At 43.5% G+C, this 12,184-nt stretch overlaps 1 protein-coding gene across 1 annotated transcript in view; it reads left to right on the forward strand.

Annotated features, from left to right (window-relative positions):
- The first annotated feature begins 5,436 nt into the window (after positions 1-5,436).
- COPB1 (COPI coat complex subunit beta 1) overlaps positions 5,437-12,184 on the forward strand; it is a 37,909-nt gene continuing 31,161 nt past the window's right edge. Inside the window, exons 1-4 of the mRNA XM_081098873.1 lie at positions 5,437-5,529; positions 6,266-6,416; positions 9,580-9,809; positions 11,685-11,854. Coding sequence (XP_080954999.1) covers positions 6,326-6,416; positions 9,580-9,809; positions 11,685-11,854 — 491 coding nt within the window. The 5' untranslated portion in view covers positions 5,437-5,529; positions 6,266-6,325. The remainder of the gene's footprint in view (positions 5,530-6,265; positions 6,417-9,579; positions 9,810-11,684; positions 11,855-12,184) is intronic.

Raw genomic sequence — 12,184 nt, forward strand, 5'->3', positions numbered from 1 at the left:
TATTGGTGTTTTGTTTGTTTTTTAAATAGTTTCAACTATATAAATAGTAGTCTGAGATTACATCTAGTCATTTTCCATGTTTGTAAAATAAATTGCCTCATTTTTAGTGGGGAGAGGAGGAATAAACCTATTATCTATCACAGCCTTAAATGAATTTCTCAGTGTATGGACTGTCTGCATGAGAATTCATGGAGATTTGATTTAGAATATTCACAGGTAAATGGTGTGGTGTTTTTTTCCAACCAGCAGATGGCAGTAGTGATAGCTCTGGTCTCATGTAGGGAATTTTTTGCAAAAATAGCAAAAGGGAAATTTTAATCTGAAACCTTCATTTCTGCTTATTCCTCCTTAGCCACATTCTGGCATAATCTTTAATCTGCCTTCCATTATCCTTTGAGCTATGTAGCAAGATACAGTACTGCAGAACAATTTTTATCTTTTAAGATTCATATCTTTCTAAAGGGAACTTGGACTTTAGACCTAATTTTACTAGTTAGCTGCTATTGGCTTTGGACAAGTTATTTAGCCCTAATTAAGAAAATACTCTGGCCCTGAGCAGTTTTTCTCAGTGGTTAGAATGTTGGCCCACAGACCAAAGGGTCACAGGTTCCATTTCTGGTCTAGGATGCGTACCTTAGTTGCAGTTCGATTCCCAGCCGAGAAGCAACCAATTGATGTATCTCTCTCACATTGATGTTTCTCTCTCTGTCTTTCTCTCTCCTCCCCCTTGCCCTCCCTTCTGCTCTCTCTAAAAATCAATGGGAAAATTATCCTCAGATGAGGATTAAAAAAAAAAGAAAGAAAATACTTTGGAGAATTATTTTGAAGGTTAAATCAGAGATTTTATGTGAAAATATCTTGTATATTAAAAAATTCATAAAATGTTAGTTTAATTTTGTTCTAGGTTGCCCAAAACTTTTTTCTTTGTTTTTTATATTTTTATTGATTTCAGAGAGGGAGGAGAGGGAGAGGGAGAAACATCAATGACTAAAGGCCCGGTGCACAAGTGCGGTCCTGAGGCCTGGCCAGCGATCGAAGCACGAATGTCTGGTGTGGAAGAGCAGGTCCCAGTTAACCTCTGGGCCCTGAGCAGCACCTGAGCCCCCAGGTTCCCATGCCTCCCCTCCACCTGAGTCACGGTGCTGGAATTCCCACACAGAGATGCGGTGAGCGTGGCTGGACGCCACAGGCAGGGGCGCAACGTGGGCCTCTGGTCTGCCCAGCAGTGCTGCACGGAAGCTGGGTGGGCAGCGTGCTCTGTCCCGGCCGGTCTTGCAGACCAGCTCTTGTGCGAACCCACGGGGTTCCGTCCGGCCTCTGCAGTCCCAGCGGGTGTGGGGCAGGCTCCTCGTGGGCACCCAGCACCTGAGCGCGGGGGCTTCCCTGGCACACGAGCCCTGGCGTCCCAGGGGAGGGTAACGGGGAGTGAGCGAGCTCGGCGGATACCCCACATTCTCACCGCACCTCCGTCCACATCACCCCCACCCCCAGGTAGCCGGTGAAAGATCACATACCCTGCCGCCCCTTCTGGTCGCCATCTGTGATGCAATTGGTCCCCGCTCGCACCGCCTTGGCCTCGTGCCGCCTGCTCACCTGCTCCTCCGTCCCACTGTGGTCCCGCTCTTGTCAGGGCTCATCGGGGCCAGCAGCACCTCCACTGCTGCCTGCTGCCAGTGCCACATCACCGATGCCCGCCATGTTCCACACTGTCCCCTGGTGGTCAGTGAATATAGCGAGCAGCAAAACTCCCAGTCGAACAATTTGCATATTAGGCTTTTATTATATAAGTATATAGGATGAGAAAGAATCATTGACAGGTTGCCTCCTGCCTACCCCGTATTGGGGATCTAGCCTGCAACCCAGGCATGTGCTCTTGACTGAAATCGAACCTGGGACCCTTCAGTCTGCAAGCCTGAAGCGCTATCCACTAAGCCAAACTGGCCAGGGCTGCCCAGAACTTAAAAGTGTAATAGGTTTACATCTCTTTGTGAATCTTGAGGGCAGAATGATTAAGATAAACTGACAACCTTGTTGAGAGAAAGACCTCTAACTAAATATCGGGATGTATGAGATGTCGGTGTTCGTTCTGGAGTAGCCTCAGGAGTCTATCATTTGAACTTGGGACGAAGCCATAAGTACAATGTAGTGGCCATTTAAACAGCAATGAAATTGTATCAAGCACATGTGACTCCCACAAACACAAAATAATGCTGAATGAGAAGGAGTCCTCCCACATGCCTTCAGATTCAATGGGTGTATAATCTGGTGGAGGGAGAGTAAGTGGGGAATCTCATAATTTGCTCTTTCCTTAGCTGTCTTTCCCCTGTGCCTTTCCTGGCGTGAGCCTTTGTTAAGTGATTATATTGTTTAAAGCTTATGTGTGTGTGCATCATTTTTGTACACTGTTCTCTAAATGTAAACCAATTACTTGGTTGGCATTCAGTTGGGAAAAAAACCTGATCTGTATTGTGCTTTAGGGTCAATTTTAGTAACTTTTTTCAATATGTAATTTTTAATCTTATGCACTGACTTTAAAACTTGAAATTTTCCTCATTCCAATAAGATTCAACCCCACTGTACAGAGTTCATTGTGATGCCTTTTCATGTTTTGTCTAATTGTTATACTCAGTTATTCCATTTGCTCTGTGTTAATTATAAACACCTCCTAATGTCTTTACATAGAAACTCACTTTGATATACAGATAATATTCAGTTCACATGGAATTTATTAAGCATCTATATGTGCATCTTTGAAGAACTGGTATGGTTAAAAATAAGAGTCAATAAAATTGGTGGCAGGATTCAGGTTCTAGTCCCAGCTTTTTTCAGTGTTTGGCCATTTTGCATTTTGGGATAATTCCCTTTTTTCTAGGCCTTAATTTCCTAGACATGTAAATGTTTATGATTCTTGATATATGACAAGGTCCTTGCTCAAATAATTTATAATATAAAAAGCATTCAAAATGATGTAATTACATGCTAGAGTAAAAATAAGTCCCAAAACAAAAGTGATGGTTATTAAGACAGCTCACAGTTTTTAGCGTCACTTTCAAGTTAACATGTCCTGGTATGGCTGTTCAAGTTGAAGTGTGTCCACTCTTAACCGTGTGTGATGGGTCCAACCTCGCTCTGCAGTCCAAACAGCAGTCTCTGTGGTAAGCAAGACAGGTAGGGTCCTTCCCCAGAGGGATTCAACTTGCTTCCCTTCCAAGTCTTGATTAGAACAAACGTAGTATTACCGTTGATGGCGACGAACCAGAAACTCAAGAGGGCCTTGGGCCAGGAGGCCTTCGAACCTGATTGCCACAGGCCTTGCTTGGGCCCTTCATGTTGCTGGCTAACGTTCAATCCCGAGCTCATAGTCGGCCCAGCGGTGATGGCTGTCCCTCCTCACCGAGGCTGCTGCAACTTGGCAGCGAGTGCACCTCCTCAGAAGAGGGGGTCCAGTTTCCCCGTGAAGACAAACAATATCCCAGACAAGCCCCCAAATTGTAATAAGGCAAGCCCTCAAATCCAGGGGTCCTGGTCGAACACAAAGCATACTCAGGAGCCAGGCAACAGGCAAACATCTTTCCTCCTGCAGGAAGGTTCATGCACATACAAACATATTTTTAAAAAATAAGTAAGTCAGGAAGAATTAGGGTGTGTAAAGTTCTGCTCAACAACCTATAGTTATGAATATACAATATAAACACTGCCTATGACAATTTTATGTGCAGGCCTTAAATGAGGTTTTCTAGAACATCACATTTTTGGGCCTTTTTTCATATTGAATAGTTAACTTGGTCATGGTAAGCCTCAAATTTTATTCTGTTATACAATGGAGTCTCCAGGGCAACTGAAGTAGGTATGGTTAATATTACATCCTTGATATGACAAAATTATAGAATGGAGAACAGGTTAGTTGTTGCCAGGAGTTATGCAGGGAAGTGGCTGTGATTATAAAAGGATAGGAATGATCCTTGAAATGGAATTGTACCTTGTCTTGATGTGGTGATCACATGAATCTAAACATGGTAACTAAATACACAAATGAGTGCATGTAAAACGTGAAACGTGCCCTAGCCGGTGTGGCTCAGTGGTTGAAGCGCGGGCTTATGCTACAGGAAGGGTTAGACCAGGATCGTGTGCTGGAGGCAATCAATGTGTTGTTTTTCTCACCTTCCCTGCCTTCCACTCTCTAAAAATCAATGGAAAAAAATACCCTCAGGTGAGGATTAATAACAACAAAAGAACTAACGAAATGTATGGATGTCAATTTCCAGGATTTGCTCTTTTACTATTTTTAGACAAGGTGTTATAACACTGGAAGAAACTAGGTGGAAAGTACATGGGATTTCTGTATGTCGCTCCACAGTGATCTCAAAACAGTTTTTTAAAACTTAATGCACAGGGTTTGAGGAGCACTCAGAAAGTGCTATGACAATTTTAAGTGCAGACCTTAAATGAGGTTTTTGTGATATATTTTGGGTGCTCAATAATATTTTTTGCTGGATGGCTCCAAAAAGAGGAAATCTCAAAATAGCTGCGTTCTGGATGGATGAAGCACTCTTGGTGTTCTAACTCCCAAACTGAGGTTACCTGTCAATAAGGGCAGGTTCTGTCAGACCTCTTTGTATTCACAATCTATTGCTTAAGGCTTCATTTTTTTAAACTTAATAATTGGCCAGAAAGCCCTTTTTGAGCGAGGCTGGGGTATGGAACCTCAAATGCGCAAAACCGAAGGTGCGATGGCTTGCGATAGCTGCATAAATTAGGTCTTTGGAGATAGGTAAAAGCCTTTAAAACAGTGACTGTCAATCCCTTTATGCATAAAAAAACTTATAATTTACTGGGTGTTCAGAAAAGATCATGAAAGGGACAGTAACCGAAAAAAAAAAAAAACAAAAACCAGAAATCACGAGTGTGACTCTGATGTCGAGCAACTCCAGCCTAAATGCAGAGACAAAGATTCGGATGACTGCAGATGTTAAGAACTGAAATGGATCTTCACATAATACAGTGTTCCTTATTAGAAGAACTCAAGTTACTGACCCGAGTAATATTTCGTTATTTTCCCAGTTTGTTAGTGGGTGAACTAGGAAAGGGTTTCCAGCTCCCAATCTTGCGCTCTTTCCCACTGGACCATCCAGCCTGTGTAAAATGTGTGTCCCCGCTCTCCAAACGACCTCCCCTTGGCTGTTTAAATTCCTGGAGTAAGAAACAATTTCTAAATAGCGTTTGAATGACCACAGCGCTTAATTCAGGCATGTAAGGAAAACAATGAATACGTGTTTCGACTCCTTTTGCGGCCTAAACCATCGACGGGCGAGAGAAGAGAAAGTTGGGACTGCCGGCAGCGCGCAGCCGCAGGACGGAGGCGGCGTGTCCTCTCTGAGCCGCCGTAGGTGCGAGGTGGCCGGAGCCCGGGCCGTCTTCCCACCCCCTTCCACGTCAGCCAAGGACTCTGCGGAGCCGCCGCTACTGCTGGGGGTCGGAGCCTTAGCAGACGGACCCGCGGTCGTCCCCGCTGCTGCCCCCCGGAGCCAGGTAGCGGGCCTCGAGCCCCCCATCCCAGAGGCGAGGCGGGCTGGGGAGACGCGGAGGAACGGGCTCTCTCTGGGGAGCGGCGGAAGGGGAGAGACTAGGCCGCTCGTGTCCAGGCCTGGCGAGGGGTGTGGGCAGCTCTGGGCCGGACGCCCGGTCCCGGCCTGCGTACTGGCCGGGGGTCTCCTCCCTCCCAGGCCGCCCCGGGCTCGCCGTTCCAAGGCAGGGGCTGGCTTTGCAGGAAGAAAGGGACGGGGAGGGGGTGGGGGTGCAGCGCATCGAGAGAGGGACCCACGTAGGCAGTCGGGTCCCACCGTGAAACGCAGTGAAACGCTAAGGTTTTCGCCGAGCGGTGGTGCCCAGGGCGTGTGAACTCGGGCCGCTCGGGCTGTGCGCTGCCTCAGTCCCTCCTGTGCCCGGTGGGGCGGGGCCCGGCACCGGCACCGGCACCGGCACCGGCACCGGCGGTGGGCCTGAGCTCTGCAGCACAGCGCTCCCAACCCGGGGCGGTGTGGGGGGCGGGAAAGCTCGCCTTAGGTCGAAAATGACAAGTGTGTGTGTGTTTAACATGAGGCTCTGTTTTTGTGGGACACAATATATGTTGACCCAACCCTTCTGATACTTCAAAACTCAGAAGCTAAACGGAATGAACTTTAGACAGTGAAGTTCACGGTGGTTATTGGTTGTGTTTTTATTTTTTACTTGTAATGATATCCTGTCCTTGTATTTGCTTTTCTAGATTTTCCTGGCATCTGTCATCCTTAAACCTTGTACCCGGGGTTGGTCTTCACCGGGCACCATGACGGCCGCCGAGAATGTGTGCTATACGTTAATTAACGTGCCAATGGACTCGGAACCTCCATCGGAAATGAGCTTAAAGAATGATCTAGGTAAACCTTGATGATATTTTGGAAATGAAAGGCTCATTTGCACTTTAAGTTTCTTTATCATTAGGAATGCTTATTTTTTTGTCTTAAGCTTTTTCTAGGATCTCTTCAGTAGTAGACCTTTTGTCTTATTAAAAATGGAAACTTTTGTTCCCTTTAGACGTACTGGTTTTTGGAAAAAAAAAAACATCTCAGTCCAGCTTCGTAAAGCTAAGGAAATGTAATAATTTAGTTGTTAGATAGTCTTAAAAATAACATAATGGCTTGTGTGGTTTAATATATTAGGCTTCAGTATATCTGACAATTCTCTGTAGGTAACAGGTTGAGAGAATGTGTATTTGAATGTCTTAGTTCCTTTGTGCATGTAACTTCCTATTACTTAGCTGGTAAAAGCAAAAGAACTTTGTTTTCACCTGTTGACCAAATGAAGTCAACACAAGAATACACATGTATTTTCTAGAAAGGTTTAAACTTTTCATTTTTAAAACATACAAAAAACAAGAACTATATTTCTGAATTTTAAAAGTGTACACTGTATCTCCTTTTTTGTAATTCTGTAAAGAAAATTTTTAAGTGACCCATATTCCAAAATAATGATTGTTGTTTAATTGAACTACTAAAAATAAGTTTAACTTAAACTGATAACGACTGTTTAAAATAGAGTGAAAAATTATGCTTCAGGTCTTGAAAGTATCTTTTAGAAAGATAGTTTGCAGTTTGAAAGGAGACAATATTTTGTGTATTCCCACCTCTTACTAAGTAGTAATGGATTTTAGTTCACTTATTAGGTTTCTATTGAGGTCTATTTTTAGAGAAGGAAAACGAAACCCTGTTTTATGGCATTTAAACTGATACCTTTATATACAAAAGCTGTGTGTGTGTTTGTGTTCATACTTATAGTAGAATGGAATGAAAATTAATGAATAAACTTCAGTTATTTTTAGACCCCCAAAATACTTAAGGTTATAACTAGAAAGGTAAAGAACAAAACCTATCCTTAATTCCCTTTTTTAATTGCAGCTGCCTTGACTAACCTTCCCTAACCAAAAGAGTTGAGATGAGAAAAAGTTTAGAAGTAGTTTCCAATTTGCGTAACAAATACTTTTTGTTTGGTGAAATACTTCATTGCTTTACCTACACTTCTCTTTACCTTTAATCACTCACTGGATATGTGCTCTGATGGCTGTACATTCTCTGAAGTCTGGAGTAATATTCTGGTGAATTGAATTGATATTTCAAAGTTTCCATATCTTTTGGTAGTGATCATAAAGGAACAGAAGTTTTGAAAATTTTGAAGATGTGGATAAAAGCATCCCCCTACTCAATTTGAATTGTTAAAATAATTGGAAATTGGTATTGAGGAGGCTTCAAATATAAATGGTGTAGATTTTTATTTTTTTATTTTTATTTATTTTTTTACTCAGAAAGGAAGGTTTGTGACAAAGAGAGGAAAACCTGTATTGTGAATACTACTTTGGCCACTTAGAACTCTGCCTATTTTGTGGTTATAGTTATCAGCTACTGACATCTCTCCTGATGCTTTGTTTTTGTCCTCTTCACAGATTTAACAACTCAAAGTTTGCCCAGATTGGCACTCCATCCTTCAACATTTATTTCTTGACTTGACATGGCACATGCCAATTTTTATTAATATATGGCAGGAGATAGAATACTCTGAAGCAGGGAGAGATGTATGAGAATTTAGTCAGTTTTAAACAAAAATACTGACCCTTATGGGATAAATATGTTAATAACCCTCACTTTGTTTTCAGTTCAAATATCTGAGGATATTCTCTGTTCTGCAACATGTTAAAATATCATACCAAGCCAGGAATAGATACTTAGCCTTTGGGGGCTAGAATGAACTTTTGTTTCGCCTAGTACAATTCTTCCAAAGATTAAATAAATCCTTTCTATAACTCTATACCAACTGTAGTTGCTGTCTCTTTGGCAACAGCAAAGAACTCTTTATGTAGTAGCCACTTTGCTCTAAGTATTAGAAATTTATTTTTTGTTTTTTGCTCATGTAAACTCTAAGATTATTAAGTACCTTTGTCTTCCCTCTGTCCTTCTAGATGTCCTTCTAGATACTTGTTTATTTTTATGATCAAAACAGTTGTAGCATTGTGCTTGTCTCTTATATTTCTGCCCTTTGAATTTTGGATCCAAAAGATGTACCATAAATTCTTTAGTATTCAAAGATAATGCTGTAAAGTTATAGATGGTTTTACATAAAATACTTTATAGTGCATATTTTTTTAGACTAAGTAACAATAAACTAGCACCTTATCTTAAATGTGTTATCCTTAATTCTAAACAGTGGCTACTAATCTAGTACAATTTATTTTTTTTAAATATATTTTATTGATTTTTTACAGAGAGGAAGAGAGAGGGATAGAGAATTTGAAACAGCGATGAGAGAGAAACATCGATCAGCTGCCTCCTGCACACCCCCTCCTGGGGTTGTGCCCACAACCAAGGTACATGCCCTTGACCGGAATCGAACCTGGGACCTTTCAGTCTGCAGGCCGACGCTCTATCCACTGAGCCAAACCGGTTAGGGCTAAGCTAGTCCAATTTAAATTTTTCCAATTTTTACGTAATTCCTTAAAGATTCTAAAGTTTTATAGTCTGTAGGAATATGGTGGGATCTTGGGATTAATCTAGTCTTTAGTTCCCAATCTTTTTGAGTTTTTGAGGATCTCCTAATGTTGAAAACATGTCAGTGATCACTCCTTCCCTCAATAATGGTTGTAACGTTGGTTGAGAAAATATATACGGACTAAAAACTACTTTGAATTCAAAAGCTCTTAATTGCACATATTTACATTTTGAAATATAGCTGCTTGCATGTTTGAGACATACATTATTTACTATACCTATACATTTATGGTCTCTGCATTAATTCCATTGGTTAGGGACCAGAGATGTAATCCAGTGCCTTCATATTATATGTGAAGAATCACAGATAAATCACCTGTGGAAAGTCATACAGCTTGTTTGTGGCATGACCAGATTGAGGTCCCTTGTTATTTGGGTTTGTGCCTTTATTATCATTGCTGCTGATAAAGTGAGAAAATGGTTTTACTTTGTTAATTGCTTCTGAAATTATCTAAGAAATTTTCTGTTGAAATAATTATGTTTTATTTAAAAATTTTTAAATCAGAAAAAGGAGATGTGAAGTCAAAGACTGAAGCTTTGAAGAAAGTCATCATCATGATTCTGAATGGTGAAAAGCTTCCTGGACTTCTGATGACCATCATTCGTTTTGTGCTACCTCTTCAGGATCACACCATCAAAAAATTACTTCTGGTATTTTGGGAAATTGTTCCTAAAACCACTCCAGATGGGAGACTTTTACATGAAATGATCCTTGTATGTGATGCATATAGAAAGGTAAACTAAACCATAATTATCTGTGAATATTGCTTTGATTTTAGATAATTGTAAAACTAGTGGAAAGGGCTTTATTTTACTTGTAGAAACTGAAGTTATAAGGAGTTACAGTAAAAAGTTTTATTTTTACTTTTTTCAGACATTTCCTATGCATTTTTATGTGTTGTTAATAAAAACAGTAACACAGAATATGTATATACTAGGGGCCCGGTGCACGAAATTCGTGCACTGGGTGTGTGTGTGGGGGGGGGGGGGGGAGTGTCCCTCAGCCCAGCCTGCCCCCTTTCACATACTGGGAGCCCTCAGGCGTTGACCCCCATCACCCTCCGATCGCAGGATCGGCCCCTTTCCCAGGCCTGACGCCTCTGACAGAGATGTCAGGCCTGAGCAGGGGACCCTCATTTCCCCCCATCACTGGTTCTGCCCCCAGCCCAGGCCTGATGTCTCTGGCCCAGGCGTCAGGTCTGGGCAGGGGACCCCCAGACCCCTCCGATTGCTGGCTCTGCCCCTTGCCCAGGCCTGATGCCTCAGCCAGAGGTGTCAGGCTTGAACAGGGGACCCCCATCTCCCCCCTATCACTGGCTCTGGCCCCCGCCCAGGCCTGAGGCCTCTGGCCCAGGAATCATGCCTGGGCAGGGGACCCCCATCTCCCTCTGATCGCTTGCTCCACCCCCCGCCCAAGCCTGACGCCTCTGACCCAGGCTTCAGGCCTGGGCAAGGGGACCATCATATCCCCCCAATCCCCGGCTCCACCCCCCACCCAGGCCTGATGCCTCAGCCAGAGGAGTTGACCCTCATCACCCTCCGATCACCAATCACCGGATCGGCCCCTTGACCAGGCCTGAGGCCTCCGGCAGAGGTGTCAGGCCTGGGCAGGGGACCCCCAGCTCCGCACCGTTGCAGGCTCCGCCCTTTCCCAGGCCTAACGCCTCTGGCCTAGGCGTCCAGCCCGGGCAGCGGGGACCCGCAGCTGCAGCGGCCCCGCGATTGTGGGCTTCACTTTAGGCCCAGGCAAGGGACCCCTAGCTCCCGGGACTGCCAGCTTTGACCATGCCCAGCTCCCATCGCTGGCTCCACCCCTACTTCCTGCTATCACTGGCCAGGGTGGCAAAGGCGCCTGATTCTCCGATCATGGCTGGGGGGCAGGGCAAAGGCGGCCCCAGGGCCGCCTTTGCCCTGCCCCCCAGCTCTTAGCTCCCCAATGGGTTTCCGATCACTGTCAGTGGCAGGGGGCTTCTTCCTGCTTTCCCTTTCGCCTCCCTGCATTGTGCCTACATATGCAAATTAGCCACCATCTTGTTGGCAGTTAACTGCCAATCTTAGTTGGCAGTTAACTGTCAATCATAGTTGGCAGTTAATTTGCATATAGCCCTGATTAGCCAATGAAAAGGGTATCGTCGTATGCCAGTTACCATTTTTCTCTTTTATTAGTGTAGATAAAAGCCTAAGCAACCGTTATGACCTGATGACTGGCTAATAGCTGTGACATGCACTGACCACCAGGGGGCAGATGCTTAAAGCAGGAGCTGCCCCCTGGTGGGCAGTGCGCCTGCTCCCACAGCCAACCTCCTGTGGCCAGCCAACCTCCTCTGGTCCCTCCCCTGGCTGATTGGCCCGATCAGGACTGGGCGAGACAGCCCTGATCAGCTGGGAGGGACCCCACCCATGCACAAAATCATGCACTGGGCCTCTAGTATAAGATAATTGATGTGACAAATAAAAATTGCTTTCATTAACAGGAATCTGATGAAAATGATGTGATAATCTAGGTCTTTCTCAAACCCACTTACTGATTTTTTTCGTTGGAAAATTTGCATTAATATATTATTTTTTAATTCTGGAACTCAATACTTTCTATTTAAATTTTTATATCAGGATCTTCAGCATCCTAATGAATTTATTCGAGGATCCACTCTTCGTTTTCTTTGCAAATTGAAAGAAGCAGAATTGTTAGAACCTTTAATGCCAGCTATTCGTGCTTGTTTGGAGCATCGTCACAGCTATGTTAGAAGAAATGCTGTTTTGGCCATCTATACTATCTATAGGTAAATAAGGTATTCCTTTGGCCTAAATCTGTGAGGTGTTTATTCTTTTACATTAGAGGTTCCAAAGTGGTTTCTTACAGATTGTATGTAGCTTGCATATGTGTTTCATTTGGCCTAAACAAGATTTTTTCCCTTAATTATCATTAAGTTGTCAACATGAAAAGCCAAAAGATCTGGCAACACTGGGTCTTAGTTTCTGCATGACAACAATCTGCTGAATTCAGTGATAAGTAGCCCCCTTTCAAACAGGTTGTACACTTTCCAGTTTATGACAATGCCTGTCATTCTCAGTTGTGTTACTCCAGCCCACTTAATTAATTTATTAATTTA

This window comes from Myotis nattereri (genome assembly GCF_964212035.1).
Source record: "Myotis nattereri genome assembly, chromosome: 9".
NCBI classification, from domain to species: Eukaryota; Metazoa; Chordata; class Mammalia; order Chiroptera; family Vespertilionidae; genus Myotis; species Myotis nattereri.